Source organism: Drosophila hydei, unplaced genomic scaffold (genome assembly GCF_003285905.1).
Source record: "Drosophila hydei strain 15085-1641.00,03,60 unplaced genomic scaffold, DhydRS2 tig00008128-arrow-arrow-pilon, whole genome shotgun sequence".
In the NCBI taxonomy this organism is placed as follows: domain Eukaryota; kingdom Metazoa; phylum Arthropoda; class Insecta; order Diptera; family Drosophilidae; genus Drosophila; species Drosophila hydei.
In genome coordinates this window covers 1,636,741-1,655,583 of record NW_022045838.1, presented here as the reverse complement: position 1 = coordinate 1,655,583, position 18,843 = coordinate 1,636,741, and the positions used below count along the sequence as shown (strand labels likewise).

At 42.1% G+C, this 18,843-nt stretch overlaps 4 protein-coding genes across 6 annotated transcripts; 2 read left to right on the top strand and 2 right to left on the bottom strand.

Moving 5' to 3' along the window:
* Positions 1-24: 24 nt before the first annotated feature.
* On the top strand, positions 25-4,324 carry LOC111601552 (intraflagellar transport protein 122 homolog). The gene is made up of 11 exons (XM_023318194.2): positions 25-245; positions 317-547; positions 604-2,058; positions 2,119-2,601; positions 2,665-2,939; positions 2,998-3,145; positions 3,217-3,417; positions 3,482-3,602; positions 3,660-3,816; positions 3,878-4,155; positions 4,215-4,324. Exons 1-11 carry the CDS (start codon positions 181-183, stop codon positions 4,308-4,310), a joined length of 3,510 nt encoding a protein of 1,169 aa, XP_023173962.2. The 5' UTR covers positions 25-180; the 3' UTR covers positions 4,311-4,324.
* Positions 4,325-4,340: 16 nt separating this feature from the next.
* Positions 4,341-6,356, bottom strand: LOC111601553 (NADPH-dependent diflavin oxidoreductase 1). The gene has a single exon (XM_023318195.2). It carries the CDS (start codon positions 6,224-6,226, stop codon positions 4,490-4,492), a length of 1,737 nt encoding a protein of 578 aa, XP_023173963.2. The 5' UTR covers positions 6,227-6,356; the 3' UTR covers positions 4,341-4,489.
* Positions 6,357-6,565: 209 nt separating this feature from the next.
* On the top strand, positions 6,566-9,982 carry LOC111601576. Of its 3 annotated transcripts, none has more exons than XM_023318229.2 (3): positions 6,566-6,642; positions 7,439-7,834; positions 7,894-9,982. In XM_023318229.2, the coding sequence occupies exons 2-3, from the start codon at positions 7,441-7,443 to the stop codon at positions 9,636-9,638; spliced, it is 2,139 nt and encodes a 712-aa protein (XP_023173997.2). In that variant the 5' UTR covers positions 6,566-6,642; positions 7,439-7,440; the 3' UTR covers positions 9,639-9,982. The 3 variants fall into 3 exon arrangements, with proteins under 3 accessions (XP_023173997.2, XP_023173995.2, XP_023173996.2); XM_023318227.2 differs by lacking the exon at positions 6,566-6,642 and adding an exon at positions 6,688-6,757; XM_023318228.2 differs by lacking the exon at positions 6,566-6,642 and adding an exon at positions 7,274-7,377.
* Positions 9,983-10,365: 383 nt separating this feature from the next.
* LOC111601557 lies at positions 10,366-13,160 on the bottom strand. Its single transcript, XM_023318199.2, has 3 exons — positions 13,008-13,160; positions 12,178-12,830; positions 10,366-12,121 (listed from the first exon to the last, which is right to left on the bottom strand). Exons 1-3 carry the CDS (start codon positions 13,102-13,104, stop codon positions 10,880-10,882), a joined length of 1,992 nt encoding a protein of 663 aa, XP_023173967.2. The 5' UTR covers positions 13,105-13,160; the 3' UTR covers positions 10,366-10,879.
* Between the last annotated feature and the right edge of the window lie 5,683 nt (positions 13,161-18,843).

Below are 18,843 nucleotides of genomic sequence, written 5' to 3'. Positions count from 1 at the left end.
GTTATCGATAGATTCGCGCTGTCATCAAGTACTAATGCGGCCACAGCTCTCTTTGGCGATTAATTACTGTTATCGACTACCTGTCTGTTTGGTTGCCATGGCAGCAATTGTTTTGGCCCAAACAAAACATAAATAAAATGTAAAAAATTGAGATTATGCAGCTGCTATAAATTAAAGAAAATGCGTGGCGTGCTGAAATGGTTAGAGCGCATCGAATTTCCGAATGCCAAAGACGAGAATACCAGGTAAGGCAACTAGAGCTGGAAAAGAAATAAACACCTGTTGCCCCAACTAGATTTTTTCACTTCTTTTCCAGCGTACATTCAGCTTGCTATGCGCCCGATGGCAGTCAATTGGTGGTGGCGGCGGGTGAACGCCTGCTCATCTATAATCCAAACGACGGTTCGTTGTTGAATACTTTGAAGGCTCACAAGGATATTGTCAATTCGGTGGTTTACTCACGCGATGGCAAACGCTTTGCTAGCGGCGCCGCCGATAAGATGGTCATCGTGTGGTCGCCACAGCTGGAGGGGCTGCTCAAGTACTCGTAAGTCTCTATACAAGATTAATGTAGGACAAGATTAAGCTATTTCCTCTTAATAGCCACGGCGACTCAATTCAGTGCATGTGCTTCAATCCCGTTTCGCACCACTTGGCCTCCTGCTCCACCTCGGACTTTGCCTTCTGGTCAGCGGATCAGAAGGCTGTGCAGAAGTATAAAATAGGTTGGCGCGTTAATGGCTGTGCCTGGACGAACGATGGACAGTATTTGATCCTGGGCTTAGCAAATGGAAGCATCTCCATACGCAGTAAACTGGGTGAGGAAAAGAGTCGCATTGATCGTCCAGGTGGCTCGAGCAGCTCCGTATTTAGCGTGCAATGCTGTCCAGCCAATGGCGCTGGCAGCGTGGACACCATTGCCGTTGCCGATTGGGCACAGACGTTGTCCTTTCACACGCTCAGCGGCCAGGTGATTGGCAAGGAGCGTGCTCTAGGATTTGATCCGCTCTGTATGCAATACTTTCCCAATGGCGAGTTCTGTGTGGTTGGCGGCTGCACCGGCAGCTTGCACTTCTTTACACGCGATGGCGTTCGCCTGGGCACCCTTGGAGATGGCTTCGACTCGTGGATCTGGTCGGTGGCAATACATCCAAATGGACAGTCCTACACCATAGGCTGTCAGGATGGCACGCTGGCCTGCTTCAACATAGCCTCAAGCACGGTGCATGCTTTGTACCGGGAGCGCTATGCCTTTCGTGAGAACATGTGCGACGTGATCATTCAGCATCTGATTTCGGGCCAGAAGGTGCGCATCAAGTGCCGCGATCTCGTCCAGAAGATAGCCATCTATAGAAACCGCCTGGCCGTGCAGCTGCCAGAGCGTGTGGTGCTCTACGAACTCAGCTCCACAGAGAACCAGCCCATGCACTACAAAGTCAAGGAGAAGATTCAACAGAAGTTCGATTGCAGTCTGCTTGTTGTCTGCGGTCTGAATATTGTCTTGTGCCAGGAGAAGCGGCTGCAGTGCCTGGACTTTGATGGAGCATTGCTACGTGAATGGATCATGGACTCGTTTATACGTTATATCAAAGTAACAGGCGGTCCGCCGGGTCGTGAGGGCCTCATGGTGGGTCTGAAGAACGGACAAGTTTTTCGCATCTTTCTGAACAATTCGTTGCCTTTGCTGATTACGACGGCGGTGTCTGCGGTGCGTTGCTTGGACATCAATGCGAATCGCAGCAAAATTGCGGTCGTCGATGACGCTGGGCGGCTGGTGGTGCGCGATTTGCTCAACGATACAATACTCTACCAGGATGTGGGTGTGAATAGCGTCACTTGGAACACGCATTTGGATACAATGCTCTGCTACACGCACACCACGGGAGGATTAAGCGTGCGTGTGGGCAATCTGCCGCCCAGGGCACCACAGAATATGCACGGCGTAGTGGTGGGCTTGTGTGGTGCAACGGCATTTTGTCTGCGTGGCAACATAATGCACAACACTCCGCTGGCTCTTGGAGCCACCATGTGGCAGTTCATCGAGGCGGGCTTGTTTGAGTAAGCATTGACTTTCGTAAAGAAGAACCTAAGCTAATCCATTGCTTCTCGTGCCTCCAGCGAGGCGTACCAGGTGGCCTGCCTTGGCGTCACTATCAGCGATTGGGAGGGTCTGGCCCAATCTGCTCTCGAAGCGCTGCACATAAACATTGCACGCGATGCTTATGTCAAGGTGCGCAATTTGCCTTGGCTGCAGCTCATCAGCGAGCTGCGTGAGCAACAGCAGCGCGCTACAGTGCCCAAGGAGGTGCTGCTCGGCGAGAGCTGTGCTTTTGCGGGCAAATTCAAAGAGGCTGCACGCTTGTTTCTCAAGTGCAATCAAACCTCTCGTGCGCTCGAAATGTATACGGATCTGCGCATGTTCGACCTGGCACAGGAGTATCTGAAAGATGGCAGCGAAGCAGAGAAACGTGAACTCGTACGCAAGCGTGCAGAGTGGGCATACTCCGTGAAAGAACCTCGCGCAGCTGCTGAGCTGCTGCTCTCCGCTGGCGAACATCAAAAGGCTATAGACATTGTCGCTGAACAGGGCTGGGCCGATGTGTAAGCTATGTCCCATAGTCTTGTTGACTCTATATTTCACTTATTTTATATTTCTGTTTCCAGTCTGTACGACATTGGCCGCCGTCTGAGCCTGAGCGAACGCGATGCTGTGCTATCGGTTGCCCAGAATCTTAAGACCTTAAAAGCCTTGCCACTTGCTGCTGAAATGTTCAAGAAGCTGGGCGACGAGGCTCAAGTGGTGCAACTGCATGTCGAGGTACAGGATTGGCCTGAAGCATTTCGCTTGGCCGAAGCTTTGCCAGAATTGCTGCCCACTGTACATTACCAGCATGCACAGTGGCTAGCAGAAACAGATCAGTTTATAGAAGCGCACCAGGGTAAGGCTAGATGCTTCAATACTCTAAATTTAATATTAATTTTTCTTTTATCGCGCAGCATACCTAAAAGCTGGTCGCACAAAGGATGCAAATCGTTTGCTGAAGCAGTTGAGCAACACGGCCATTGTCGAGAAGCGTTACCTGGATGCCAGCTACTTTTACTGGCTGCTGGCTAAACAGTATCTGGACATCTACCACGAGAAACCGTATGCTTGCTAATCCTATATTTTATATATCTTGTAAAATTTAAAATTTAAAATTTTCTCTCTTCCTGCAGTGAGCAAAATGCCATAGATCATCATCTGAACGAGTACAAAAACCATTTGCGCATCGCGAAGGTCTACTATGCCTACAGTGTCATCTTTAACTATATGAAGGAACCATTTACCACCCACTCACCTGTTAGCCTCTTCAATGTGAGCCGCTTCATATTCAATGAAGTGGAGAACAAAGGCCCCCCAAAAGGCGTCAGCATGTTGTATGTCGAATCTATATATATAAATATATATGTCTGTAAAATACTTTTTGTTATACACTTACAGCTCGGTCCTGTTCACGCTGGCCAAGCAGGCCAAACTGTTGCAGGCAAACAAGCTGTGTCTGCTGGTCAACAAGCGTTTGCAATCGCTTAAGCCACCTGTGGGCGTTCAGGAACAAATCGATGTGCGTTTACACATACATAATCAAAGTCATTTCATAATATTTGTCGTCTATCTACAGCTGAATTTCCTGAATAGCAAGGCCTGCAAGAGTGGCTTCAATGATCCCGAAGAACTGCTGCCCTTGTGCTACAAGTGCTCCAATTACAGTCAGCATTTAAATAACAATATTTGTCCCACCTGCAGACAAGACTATATCTTTTCATTCGTCTCATTTGGTGAGTTAGTGAAGCCAAACAAAAATGCAACTATGATTATAATTCCTTTCCCGCCTTGCAGAAATTTTGCCTTTAGTACAATTCCATCCGGAGGTGGACATCAGCGATGCCGAGGCGGAACGTTTGCTTTTGGCACCTGCTAAGAATGCCGATGATGCGGATCCCTTTAACGAAGATGTGGCCAGCGCGCTGCCCTTGAGCTTGGATCGCAATGCCTTGCGCGCTATAGATCCCAACCATGTGCTAATACTTAAGCGACAGGATAAGCTTATACGCAACATATATTACCGTAACATATTGCCCGATCTGCAGGTCACTTACTGCTCGGAGTGTTTGCTAGTAAGATTGAGATGCCGATGGCTAAGTTTCCCATTTATAATTCATGCGTATTTTTTCAGCTATTCTATGCAGAGGATTTCGAGCTGCAGGTCTTGCAGAAGGGTCATTGTCCGTTCTGTCGCACCTCGTCGGATTTGCTGCTGAAAGATTTTTGAATAACATAAAGTACAATGCTCTTTAGTTGTTTAGGAACAGTATAATTTAAAATGCTAGCCTATATTTAATTCAACACGTGATGTTTATACATATCCGTCCAACAAATAGAAACTAAGAAACTTGAAACTTTTGTCTATTGCGTGCAAGAGTCGTTGACTCCTTTGATCAGTTTTTGTGCTCAAGCCCATGTTTCCTCTTGATATCGTCGCTGTTTAATCAGTTGCTCCATGTAGAGCGCATCGTTGTCCAGCGCTTCAATAAATGCTTCTCTGACCGCTTTTGGCATATTGTTGGAGCTGCCTGCCACATAGATAAAGGCAATCTGTTCCCTAATTAGTTGAGCCAAATGTGAGCCGTGCTCCTTGATCAGATGCTGCACGTACACTTTATTCTCCTGGTCACGCGAGAAGGCCACATGCACCTCCACGCTGTTATTGGCCTGCCATGCCTTAAAGTCTTCCATGAAGTGGTAGTCCTTTGACTGGTTACGACAGCCAAAGAAGACAACAAGAGAACCCACAATGTGGCCCAACTGCTGCAAGTGCAAACGATGCTGGATAATGCTGCGAAAGGGCGCAATTCCTGTGCCAGGTCCGATCATGATTAGCGGCGTCTGGTGCTCCTTAGGCCAGGTCATGGTGCCCGGTTTGATGGCAGCCCGTAATTCCACGCCCGCTTCTAAGTCCTTCAACCAATTGGAGCACAGACCCAAGCGTGGAGTATGCATTATGGTCTTATAGTTAACGACAGCTACGAGCAAGTCAAGAGTGTTGGCAGATTGGTCAGATGCAATGGAAAAGCTGCGCGTTTGTATTATAGGCATCATCTCGAATAGCTGGGAAATCGTCAGTTTGGCCATGGCATGCCGAAAGTCCTGCAACAGCTCCAACAGCATGCGACGTGGCCTGTTTACATACGATATCAGATCGTCCAGACCCTCAGCACTGCAAAATTCCAACAGCTTCTCGCGCTCCATTTCATCGTCACAGTTCTGTGCGAGCACCTCAAGCAACCGCTGTCGCGGCCTGGCACTCAGATCCCAAATATACTTCGCCGCCTGCTGCAGTGAGAGTGGTTTGGAGTAGGCCAAAGGCAAAGGCAAATCCTCGTGAGCACTGCTCACTTCTACCACGGTGGCGGCACCGAAGTCAAGTTGATGTTCCTTTAGCAGATCAAAGAAGTCTTTGACAAGTTCACTACTATTTTGTGGCTGGACTTCGAGTACATCGCCGGGTTGCCACGTAGGGTTCTCTGTGCTTCTGTTGAGTCGCAACAAACGCACATCCTGGAAATGATCCTCGGCTGTGGTGCGTGTATTTTCAGCTAACTTGAACACGTGTGCCTCCTGTCGCTGTGTCCAAAGCAGGCGCTCATCATCCAGAGAAGGTTCCTGTCCAAGCACTCGCACGTTCCACCTTTTCACTTGTATCGACTCCTTTTGCTTGCGCACAGCCAAAGTATTACTCAGTGTCTTCCATAGCTCCGCTGTCCAGGTCAGCGATGTGCCCAAATGGCCATAGTCATGTTGATCATCACATAAGCCCAAGGGACAAATCGACGTGGCGCCAAGATTCAGCAGACGCTTGTGCAGCTTTTTGGCTGCATAATTGAATTTGGAATAACTGGAGTCTCCCAGTCCCAGGCACGCAAATTGTAGACCACTCAGCGAGTGGCTGGGCAGGCTGCGTTTGAGTAGGAAGCGCCAGGCTTGCTTCATATTGTCGGGCTCCATGCCATCGCCCGTGGTGGCTACCACGAAGATAACGAGACGTTCTTCGACCAGCTGTTGAATATTGTAGTCCTCAAGAGCCAGCACCGGTCCATGAAAGCCCCATTGACGTGACTCACGCCATATCTGTTCGGCCACATCTTGGGCGGTGCCAGTTTGACTGCCATAAAGTACCAAAATACGCATAATTATGAAATAACAAGAATTTCGAAATGCTGTGCAAGTCCAATTGTTGATAAAGCCGGCACTACAGTAGTAGCATGGATCATGCTGTATAAGGTAACGAACGATAGGCGGAAAGTATTTATGTGGAGAAGAAAATTAACTTATGCTAAGGAAGTGCATTAAATTTGTTCATAACTCAGTGGTATTAAAGTAAAATACATACTATAATTATAAAAATGTAATTATATATAATGAAGTCAAAAAATCTTGAATTCAAATTGTATTGAGCTGTTGAACTGTGAGGTCACAGTCTATGCGATAGTGCAGCTCTCTATGGTATAGCGCAACAATTGTTGTTATCGATAAACTTATCGACATTTGCTTCGGGATTATTTGCGAAATGTTTTAGCTTCGTACAAAATTGAAAATTTACGCAAGTGAGTAATTGGCAATTATGACAAAACACCAGTCGAATGTGCAATTGAGTAAACAGTTATCTTGGTTGCTGCGTCATGGCGCACAAAAAGAGGGATTCACAATACAGCCAGATGGGTATGTCTGCGTCGCAGATATTTTACAGCATCCGCGCTTCGGCGCCCAATACAGCATGGAAAAATTGCGGGAAATCGTTGCAGGAGATGCCAAGCAGCGGTACCAGTTGCGTTGTAATCCCTTAACGGGTGCTGACGAGATACGCGCGAATCAGGGCCATTCGCTTACAGCTGTGCAGGCAGAGGCCTGCATGGAGCGCATCAGCAGCATCTCCCAGCTACCTGAGGCTGTGGTCCATGGCACTTACTATAAGAACTGGGAGCACATCAAGACGGAGGGCTTGAAGCGTATGCAACGCAATCACGTACACTTTGCAGTGCTCAGAGGGCGGGGTGAAGTCGTGGTAAGCGGTTTTCGCAGCGATTGCCAGGTGCTCATCTATTTGGACGTGGCCAAGGTGCTTGCGGATCAGCTGGAACTGTATCGTTCCAGTAACAATGTGATACTTTGCGCTGGCATTGCTGGCTGCATTGCTCCAGGTTATTTTCAGCGTGTGATCGATAGACGAACGAACAAATCGTTATCCTTCTGATCCAGGCCGATTCGATTTCTTTATGTGTATATATGTCTATGCACATGTCACATGTGCTGTGCTTTAGACTTTAGTTCAAATGTGTCCCGTAAATAAAATGTACTAAGTTTGTGTTTTAATCAGTTGCTTTTAAAATTTGGTTTTTACAGAAATGAGCGACTTGGAGACTCGCACAAGGCCGTCCCAGGACGATTCGGTGCACTGCAAAGTGTGCGAAGCGACCTTCAAAACATTACAGGATTGCCTGGCACACGAGCTGCTTAAGCACACAATAAAGCCGCAGAAAAAGCTACGCAAATGCCTGGATGCAATCACAAAGCTATTTGCCAGCGAGCAAATCCAATGCGAACGCCGGGTACTGAAGGCGGCACTGGCCCAGGCACCGGCTGGACAGCATTTGCGTGCGGTGTTGGCGTTCTATTCGGGCAATTGCAATGAGCTGTCGGCTTGCTTCTCCCAGGTGCGAGACACTCTACAAAAACAGTTACACGGTAGAGTAAAAGTATATCCCTTCGGCTCACTTGTGACGGGGTTGGCTTTAAAAGGTTCGTACTGCCCATTCCCGACTATCGTCTTCCAGTTCTCTGATGCTCTTGTTCTGTAGATAGTGACATTGATTTGTTCTTGGAGCAAACGGACGCCAGCTCGAATGGCGTGTCCAGCCGCCAATTGTTCAACAAGATTTACAATTTTTTGCGCCGCAGTGAATGCTTTCAGAATGTGTTTGCTATCCGGCATGCCCGTGTGCCTATCATACGCTGCAAGCATGTCTTAAGCGGATTAAGCCTGGATATTAATATGTCCAGCCCGAATAGCACGTACAACTCGCGCTTTGTAGCTGAACTGCTGGGCAGGGACGTGCGTATGCGTGAACTCTTCTTATTCCTCAAATTGTGGGCCAAGAAGCTGAAGGTCATTGGCAGCGGCAGCATGACCAGCTACTGCTTGATCACCCTCATCATCTTTAGCATGCAACAGCAGAAGCAATTACCGTCCATCAAGCAGCTGCAGACCCGTTGTCCGGTCCTCGAAGTCATGGGCGTCAACTATGGCTACAGCCTTCAGCAGGTGCGTCCAATACCGGCCAGCTTGACCACCCTGGACCTGATCTCCCAGTTCTTTGAGCTATACAATCAAATGGACTTTGAGAGGAAATTGTTATCGCCCTATTTGGGCTGTGCACTGGATCTGGAATCAGCTTTTTCGGTGCCTGGCTCATTTCCCGAGTATGAACAGCAGCTGCATGCGATGGCCAAGGCGACGGGCGAGCAGCCAGAACCGTTCCAGAATCAACGTTGCGTTTGCGTGCAGGATCCCTTCGAGATGCAACACAATGTGGGCCAGTCGATATCCATAACGAATCTGTGTTATCTGCGCGAATGTTTGGCATTGGCACATCGAGCTTGTAGTGATAAGAAGATGGTCTCAACGCCCGCCAAACTTTATGAATATCTGCTATTTGGTCTGGCCGAGCAACTGTTGCAAGGACAAAGAATAGAGCAGGGCCACCCAGCCAAGGTGCGCAAGCAAGTGCCGTGTAAAGAGCAGCATCCGGAGAAAGAGAAAGCCAAAGCGGAGACAATAGCCAAGATTGTAGTTGAAGCTGCAGAAAAGTCGACACCCGCAGCAAAAGCAGCAAAAGAGAAAATAACGCCACTTGTTGCTGCAACAAAGACGACACTTCCTGCCATCGCAGCTATGTCAACGGAATTGCCGGCTGAAACAAATGCTAAACCCAAAGAAAGGTTATCCTCGACAAGCTCCGAGAATGCCTCACCCATGTCGCATGTACACATACTGAAACCCACAAACAATGATTTGAAGAGTTTGCGTGCGGATTTTCTAAGCAAAAAGACGAATGCAACGCATACAATTTTTTACTATTGGGTTTTATGCTATGTGGATGCGATCAAGGATATTCTAGTCAATATATATGGCTTAAATTTGAAGCTGATCGAGCCAGTTGAGGAGAGCCAACTGATCGCCGAGCCTCATCCACTGCCGCAACATTATACATGGCTGATCAATACCTCGCTCGATACTTGGAGTGCGCGCAACTTTCAACGCTCCACGAAGCAATCCTTCTTTGCACAACAGCTGCAGCAGACCATCGAGTTCATCAAAACGCGTCCTGCGAATGCGAGCTATGCTGTCAATCTGAGCGGACGTTTCTCGGTGATAATTGGTGAGGACTACAAGGAGCTGCGTCTGGAACTGCAGCCAATGCCAAGCGATGCCCTTGGCCTGCAACGGCACAGTCCATTAACCAAATTCTTTAAGTCTCTGAAGAACATGTTGTGCAATTACAACTTTAAGGAGAAAGTCATTAGTCTGCAATATCAGCGTTGAGCGCCCCGTAAGCCGAGAAATCCGATGTTATCTATTCAAAAAAAAAAAAAAACAACAACAACAACAAAAACTAAAACAAAAACAAATAACAGTTCGAAAATAGAATCGTAAAATATGGAACATATAAACAATAATATATAACCAAACAGACCAAACAATATACAAAGGAGACGAGGAAATATTTTAAAACGAAAATAGCTCAAGATCAAAATAATATTCTATTGGATAATATATATATTGGGCCAACTGTGAGCTGAAGAAGAGAATTGCAATAACCGCTAATTGACAAATTACAAGTATAATATAAAAAATATATAGCGATAAAAGAAGAAAGCCAAACGAAACACAATTTTCTACAAACTATATATCGTATATTCATATATGTAAATATATAAATATATATATGCCTATACATATATACATATCTATATATATATATATATATGTATATATATATATACATATATATATGTGTATATATATATATATTCCGTGCATATGCAGTTTAAATTTTAGTCAACTGACAACTTTCTTACCTGACAACGCTCACAATAAATTTGAAATTGCCATCCTCGAGACAAACATTTTTGGAAGTCCATACAGAAATTTCTTGTATATATTTTTTTCGCTATTCTGTTGCCATTCGGAATAAAAAATTGGTTGCTTGTAATTTTTAGGATACATCGATTTTCTTTGCTTTCACTAATTAATTAATTAGACAATTCTATGAATGTAACATATATGTATTCAGTATGACTTTAACTATAATTATGTGTATTTGATACGAGAAACTTAAGTAATATATATAATCTATGTAAAATTTATAATAATTGAAAACTTGGCAAATCTCTTTTGAACGATACAAATTGGGAATTGGTTGTAGAGTTTAGATCTATGTACACATACGTAATGTAGAAATAGTGGAAGCTAGTTGAGTGAGCAAAAAGGGTAATGCGAGGGTAGATCGATACATTTTACACTTAACGCAACGTTTAGCTATTTATTTGGGCTAACCTCGTAGATATAGTGTTTCTTCTGAGTTATGTACATGTTATCTATATATATATGTGTGTAAGTAAATATTATCACGTTGCTGCTCTGGAAATGTTCCGAGTCTTTTTAATGATTAGATATAGAGAGAGGAGCTACTACGTTAAGCCCTTAACAACTACGAATAACGGCACTTGGGGGCTTAAGCCTAAACAATCATAATATCCACAATGTGGGAGGCCCGATCTCCTTCAGCCTCCTTTGTGCTTGCAATAGCAATACTTTTTGATGGTAAAGTCATTCATGCAATCCGCCTCGCCGTTGTACATGTTGAGACGACTCACAGAGCCGGTCACTAGCAAATTCTCGTCCTCCGGAAGCAGCTTATTGTAGCGCACTGTTGCCTCGTAGAGCGCCTTGTTGGGCGCGGTATAGAAGATGAGCCAATAGATCTCTATATGGCTGGGATCATCATCATTCGGATGCGCCTTGTAGGCGGCGCTCATGCTCTGCAGCGACAGCGGCTGGCAGAGATGTGCCATGCTGCCATTGCGGAAGCTGCTCACATAGTCGTTCAGGTAGCGCACCACGCGCTTGGCCAGCTGTCGCGCTATCTTGGAGTTCTTGTAAACGCTGTCGTAGGCCCAGCACGTGCACCAGTGATCCTCAATGCCAACATCCTCGCAGCTACGACTCAGCGGAACAGGCAGCAATAGGCTCTGGCACTGCGAACAATCCTTGGCCCCACCCAGATCCTCCTGGCTGTCAACCCGGCCCGTCAGCGAGAGTACGTGCTTCAGTGTCAAGTGCAGATCGTAGGGCGTGGTCAGGCGATTGCGGTTGAGACGCAGTGCCTCCACAAACTCTGGATGTGCTTTTCTAACAAATTCAGGCAGCCAGATGAACAGGAATGGCAATCGCTCCTCCAGGTGACCTGACCAGGTGGAACGTGTTGGTCCAAAGCGTAAGCCATGATCACTAAAGAAGACGACGATACTATTCTCCATGGTGCCCTGGTCCACCAGTCGCTGAAGATATCCTCTCAAGTACTCATCCATGGAGCTCGTCTGTGAGATGTCGCTGTGGCTGTGCGTGTTCGTCCAGAAGAAGCCAAAGAAGCTGTCGTTGTGATAGCGCCTTGCAAACTCCTGAGCATAGTTGTAGACGTGCTCCGCCTCCGTCGCATAGCCCACGCAATGGGGCATGCCGAGCACACTGTTGCCACCGAGCTGCTTCTCCGCCGCATATAAATACGGACGTAAATAATGGTCCACGGGTGGTTGCTGAAAGCCCTTCTTCATATAGTTGAAGGTATTGATCTTAATCGCATCCTCGCCATAGGCCGTCACATAGCCATGCCGCTGGAATAGCTTCCAGAGGAAGTCGCACTTGTCCAGGCCATTTATCGTATAGGGACTACAGTGCTTCATGGCAGTCGACAGATTGTAGCCCACCATCAGTGCCATTATGTTGGGGAATGTGTTGTCATCGATCTGTGATGGAGTTAGACTTCAGCTGTGATTCGATCTGGATTAATTGCTGAGCTTACCTTATTGTAGCCCGCCAGCTCGAACCAATCGTTGTCGTACAGATACTGCGCTGTCTTGGGCATTGCACGGATGAGATTCACTCTCGAGATGCTGTCGATGCCTATCATCAGAACGCTGGGCACACGCTTACCTCGATCTTTGTGTGCCCACTTCTCGAGTCGCTGTCGCACGGCATATCGCTCCGGTATGGTGGGATGTCCATTGATATAGACCTGCTCCCGCTCCGACTTACACTTGACTATAATGCTGTCTGTCGTATTGGCCAATTGTGCGCCACTCTTGAATTTCTCGCAAGGCGTATAGTTGACATCCATCTCGCTGGCACGCTCCACGCCCATGTAGCAGCACCTGAGCTTGCTGCTCTTCTTCGCGTTGGCCAGGGCGAAGGCATCGATGTTCAGCACATAGCGCTGAGCAGTCGCATTGTAGTGGATGCTGGTGAGTGGTGGTTGGGACTTGCAGGCTTTGTAGGCGACACGCTTGAAGTGACGCATCATCTCACGCTTATAGGGATCCAGATCCACGATTCTGCAGTGGTTGCTGTATACGAGATAGCCTTTTGGCAAAGGGGTGGGCGGATCAATCAGCTGATTAGTGGAAAGCTCGATGGTTAGGTTAAGCTGTGGCGTTGTGGTTGCGTTCGAATTGACAGCTGAACACGACAAGTTGTGTGGTTGGTTGGTTGGGTGGACGGGCAAATTGTGGGGCGAATCATGCAGAGAACACAAAAAGCGAGTACCAACAGAAAAGTAAACAAACAACAAACAAACAAAGATGGAGAACATATACAAATCTACAAGGATATTCGTCGATCAAACTACTCAAATACCTTCCATGTCCAGGACATTCGACTGGTGATGCACCTGTATGTTGTCCAGGTCGAGCACATCTGCTGGCCCAATCAAAAAGTAGGAGAACACGAACATCAGCAACAAGCCGAGCAGCAGCTTGCGTCGCAGCACAATTTGACGAAAATACCAGAAGAGCGTCGGCGCCTGGCCAGGCTTAAAGCCGATGCCCGACAAGGCCGGCTCCTGGACATTCTGACAGCCATCCGTGGCCTCAACATCGTCCGCGTACTCCAGCAACGGCCTCTTGTCAGCCATTCCAATACTTATTTCAAATCAAGTTGATGCTGCATCATGTTTGCTTAAGTTTTGCCTGCGAAACCGCGAAACAGATGAAAGATAAGAAAAACAAATTGTAGAAACATTGAGAATGACTGCGCGCTACCCTGTATATAGTTTAAATTTAAATAATATACATTTGTGCATATTATATATTTATATGTAAAAGACTTTTTAAAGTCTTCTTGGCTAAAGCAAAATTAATTTTCAATTTCACAATACTCTTCATAACTATTAGACGCAGACATGGGCTATATGCTTTTAGTTAAGCTTTATCTATATATATATATATATATATATATATATATATATATATATGTCGGAGAGTAGGTAGTTGAAATGTACAGGCGCCTTGCAGGCGCGTGGTGGTAATATGTTCTTCGAGCATTTTCATAGATAACATAATTTCAACAGCTACAGAAGCTGTCGCCGAGCGTGGCTCGATGGAAGACACAAGGGATAAGAGACCAGGGATGCCAACTCAAAATTTGAGCTGGCTCCAAAATCTGCGTGTTTTTCCGTAGCACAATTCTGCTGAAATACGTACAGAACAGTAGGTTGTTAGTTTGTACGCATACTTTTTCTAAGTGTATTTTTTTTATTTTTTATTTTAAATATAAAAAAATAAACTGTATAATATAATAAAAAAAAATTGTTGATAAATGTGTGTTATTAAATTGTTTTCCATTAAAAAATATAATATTGATAAATATACTATTATTTATCATATTTATTCTCAATCAAAGTCGCTCCTTAGGCCTGTACGCATAGTTTTTCTGGCAAGTGTAGATCTACGTAAATTTTTTAAAAATTTAAAAACAATAAAAATAATGAATAAAACAATAAATTTGTAAATTATCTGACTTTGTACCTCATTGTTATTAATTTCTGTTGACGTTTTAAAAAGAAAATTACATTGTTCAAATTGTTTATACACATTAATGTACGAATTTTACAAAAATTTATACATATTTTTATTAAGGTATTTCAGGTGGTTATCAGAAGGCTCTAAGTTTTCCATTAACCCACTTTTTGTGTGAAGTAAACCTTTTATAGTGTTCGTTTCTAACTTATTTCTACTATTAGTTTTAATTTAATTAATTTAATTTCAGAATATAGTCGCTCAACATTAGCACTGCTATGTGGAAAAATAAGCAATTTTTGAGTAAGCCCCTTCAAAATTGGAAACATCTGGGTTAAATTTCGCTTTTTAACATTTGAAATATAACGCCAAAAATTGTTTGGCGGTACCCCTTCCTCATAGTTAAAGTATTTTGAAATTTTTTTAAAAAGTACGTAGTTCTAGTCTCTTTACATGCCCTTTAAAATACGGAGATCTACGTAAAAAGACGGAGGGTTGGCATCCCTGTAAGAGGCTGACACAGCTCAGTTGGATTTGAGATCTAAGTGTATTCGAAACTCTGCGCTAAAGCAATGCCGAACAATAATAATATGAGTAACGCTACAACATACATATATGTATATATTTCGTACCTTTAATCACGACTTGACAGCTCTGAATGTCAAAAGATGAAACCGAAGAAAGTAAGTATTATAGAGCTTTCCAATCGAGTGTAATCTATTCTGTAGAACTTTGTTTACAAGGTGAATATATACACTATATAAGTTTGCGAACAGATGTAAGAGCAAAACGAAAAATACGAATTTACAGTTGGCTATTATCGACTGCACAATACTCTGCTTAAAATACTAACTAATATGCATTATATAGATGACTCCACAAATATAAATTATGCATAGATATTTTTTATAAAAATATATTTGAGCTGATCATTAAACATATTAGAGCTTTTCAGCTTATTGCTATTGATTAGTGACTCTACTGTTAACTGTTTATGTATATATATATATGTATATATGCATAAGGAGTCATCTTGACACTCATAAATTAAGTCTAGACTGCGAAAAGGTGTTAGAGTAACGAACTAAGAAAAGGGACTTATCGACTTCGCGCTACTCTGTCAATTGCTCAATTGCTTACGACTTTTGTGTTTTCTTTGAAGCGATTATGTCAGCCTGTTATTTATAAATATAGTATACCCACTGGCACTTTGTAAGCGTAGCATAAAATAGTTAATTGAACGAGCTAAACAAAATATGCAACAAAAAACCATTGCGTGTTTATAAAATCGAAAGGCAATAACAAATTGTTGCTAGGTATGTATATAGATATGTATCTGTGTACATATACACATTTGCGGCAAATTAAAAAGTGATTTAACAGTAAAAATTAAAAAAATTATATATACATAAAAATCATTATGAATTATGCAAAATGGTAATTAGCCTTAAGTTAGTCGGAAAATAACTTTATAAAAAAAATATGGAAATAATAAAATTATTTAGCCATAAAATAGACATCAACAATTGGTGATTCACTAGCAGCTACTGCAATATTGATTACACTTAAGACTACATTTTTGGGTTTTGCACAGCGTTTGTGTGAAGTATATATTAATGCAAAATATACATATATGTATGTATGTATGTATATTCATATACAAAATATACAAAAGAAGGCGTATTAAAAGCAAATACTTTATCATTCAAAGAGCGGATGCAACTCGTTTCTTTAGAAACTTGTTCTTATGTATAAGATAAGAGCATATGGGCTTGGGGTTTCCGTTCCATTCAAATTGTCTTTCTTTGTTAATGTTAAATATAAATTTTGGAGTGTATTTGAAATAATACAATTATGTGAGCTTATTTTTGATCGCATTTGGTAAGCCTTTTTATAAGCATCTTAGAATATTAAAAAACAAACATGTATTTCTTATTGACATTATATTTCTACATAAATATTAAATGAACAGAATTTTGAAAAATAATCATAAATATAAAAAATAATAAAAAATTAAGAATTTAAAAGAAAAAAATTAAAATTAAAAATTTTGATATATAATATAAAATAAAGAAAAATTTAAAAAAAAAAAACAAAAACACAATAAATCACTTAAAAAATAAATAAAATAAAATAGGTAATTATTAAGTAGAATTTTAACCATGATGAAAATTATATTTAATAAAATATAATTTTAATAATATAATAATAATTTGTATTGAAAATTAAGATATGAATTTAAAAATTTAATAAAATTATATCAATAATTATAATTATAATGATATATTTGTATCAACGATTTGAGCAAATCATATTCAATGAGATAAAGATTTAATATGAAGCTTTGATTTATTAACATTTTCCACCAGCCATTGAGAGTGTATCACTCTGCTGACTGCTGGCCTATAGTTATGTGTTTATAATAGCAAACCTATATCATCAACAAATTTTACTGCTTAGCTCAGCACTTACTTATGGGCGTTCTGCTTTGGTTGAAGCTCATTTATTTATTATTTGTTATATTTTATATATTAGTATTTATTTTTAAATAATTTATTTAGTATATTTTGAATTTTGTTGGCTTGCAAATGTTGCAGCTGTTTTGTAGGTCGTCTATGTTTAGAATGGGGCACTGCACTGCACTATGTGTCTGGCTGTCTGACTGTCTGTCGGACAGTCTCTCAGTCCGCTCACGTATTCACTGCCAAGAACAAATTGCAATTTGCATTGCATAAAAATTAGCCAATTTGTCAAATAAACAATGACATTTTTTACAGCTTATTTGCAATTTACACCATAATGAGAACTGGCACAAATATTTGTATTTATTCTATATATATATATATAGAAATTAAAATAGTCAACATCAACTCACGTGCTGCACTACGTTTAACTAATTTCGAAAATTGAAATTTTAATTGAAATTGACATAAAACAGAAATTTAATGCGCGTCTCTTTGCGCTGCGTAGCGTCCACCTCGACCGATCCGAAACAATATACAAATAAACGGAAAACAGCAAAAAAATATACAGATACAGATACAAACAAAATGTTTAGCTGCCGCTGCCGCTGCCGCTGCCGTTGCCGTTGCCGCTGCTGACGAAAGCGAATGGCAGCTCGTGTCTAGCCAGCAGCATGAAATTTACGAGCTGCTTCGGCTCTTGACTATCTTTCAATTGAATTTCTGTTTAGTTACTGTTCCACGCCCGCGGCTTCCGATTCGTATGTTGAATAGATGTTTCGATGTCATTGGATTATCCCAAGATTATTGCAAGCTCAACAGCTTGGTCAAAGCTCTTCTACTTCGACTATTTGTTATTCATCATCAAATATTTGCATTTTCCATACCAAAGTTTATTTCAGGCTTCAAATTTCAGTTTCATTTTTTTGTTTATACCTAATTTTGCAGAGCTTTTTCACTTGAGCAAATACCTTTGGTTCTGACAATAGCAATTTTTTTTGTATTTTTATATATTTCAAAAATAGACTGCACGTTTTTTAAATATTTCAGTTTGTTTCTGCTGCGTTTTTTCACTATTTTTAGTGCCTCATCAACAAAAATGTAGTTAGTCCCAGTGTATTTCGTAGCTTATTTACCTTGAACTTTTGTATTCTTAATGGGGATTTCTTTGTCTCTCTCTCTCTCTCACTCTTTATAGTGTTTTTTTTTCATTCATGATTGATTATCTAATATGCTGGATTGCTGGTTTTAACATCACGATTGTCTATGACACAATAGTCTCTGCTGCTTGCCCATCGAAAGAGATATTAAAATGTAATTGAAAAAAAAAAATAAATAATTATTGACTTCCAGCTGAGTTATGTACATAGATATCAACATTGATATGTGTATGTGTGTATATATAGATATATATTTCTTTGCATAAAAAATTCCCACGAAAGCATCGAATATTTGTAGTTAGTCAGCAGTGCTGTAATACACTGTACAACAAAAGTTTGGTCACTTGAGTAATTTGATACGTTGCTGATAGCAATTTTGATGTATTTTGTTTATTATTGTGTGCATTTCAATTTAGTTTAATAGCCTGCAAAAGTGAATTTTGAAAGAAAAACCAAGCTAACTCAAGTTGAAAACCTTGAAAATGTGAAATTGTTCAGTCAGCTTAAAATGGAGATCTAAAAGATAAGCTTTGAGAAGTATATTGAAACAAATCTATTCAGAGGGAGACTAAGAGAGAAAGGGGACAGAGAGAGAGAGGTAGAGAGAGATAGATGGAGAGAGAGAGAGAGATCTATAGACATTTCTAGAGACTGATCTTGAGGTGGACTCCGAGGAAGATCCATGCATAGATTAGGAAATCTATCCAAAGGCAGATCCGAGGGTTGAACCAGATATTTTGATAAGTCCAATGGTATAGATAGCTATATATGGATCCTAACATCTATCTGGAAGCAGATGTTGGCTGATCTAAATATAGATCTAGAAGTCACATATATAGATAGTCTCCGAGGCTGATCTGGACAGATCCAGTGGCTCAACTAGAAACTAAAAAAAAAATCTTAAGCTTAATCCGTGTATTAATATGTGTATATATATGGGGCAGATCCAGGGATGAAACCAGAGATAAAGGCTAAAAACTAGAGAAAGATTTAAATATAGATATTAGGGTAGATCCAAAAGTTGGGAGGCATATACAGAGATAGATATTCTTTA

Coding starts and splice junctions, on each gene's coding strand:
- LOC111601552 (XM_023318194.2), top strand. CDS start 181: ATGCGTGGCGTGCTGAAATGGTTAGAGCGCATCGAATTTCCGAATGCC. Junction 246..316: donor GCCAAAGACGAGAATACCAG/GTAAGGCAACTA, acceptor CTTCTTTTCCAG/CGTACATTCAGCTTGCTATG. Junction 3,603..3,659: donor GCGTTCAGGAACAAATCGAT/GTGCGTTTACAC, acceptor GTCTATCTACAG/CTGAATTTCCTGAATAGCAA.
- LOC111601553 (XM_023318195.2), bottom strand. CDS start 6,226: ATGCGTATTTTGGTACTTTATGGCAGTCAAACTGGCACCGCCCAAGAT.
- LOC111601576 (XM_023318227.2), top strand. CDS start 6,718: ATGGCGCACAAAAAGAGGGATTCACAATACAGCCAGATGG. Junction 6,758..7,438: donor TTCACAATACAGCCAGATGG/GTATGTCTGCGT, acceptor TGGTTTTTACAG/AAATGAGCGACTTGGAGACT. Junction 7,835..7,893: donor GACGGGGTTGGCTTTAAAAG/GTTCGTACTGCC, acceptor CTTGTTCTGTAG/ATAGTGACATTGATTTGTTC.
- LOC111601557 (XM_023318199.2), bottom strand. CDS start 13,104: ATGTTCGTGTTCTCCTACTTTTTGATTGGGCCAGCAGATGTGCTCGAC. Junction 12,831..13,007: donor GAATGTCCTGGACATGGAAG/GTATTTGAGTAG, acceptor TGTCGTGTTCAG/CTGTCAATTCGAACGCAACC. Junction 12,122..12,177: donor AGCTGGCGGGCTACAATAAG/GTAAGCTCAGCA, acceptor ACTCCATCACAG/ATCGATGACAACACATTCCC.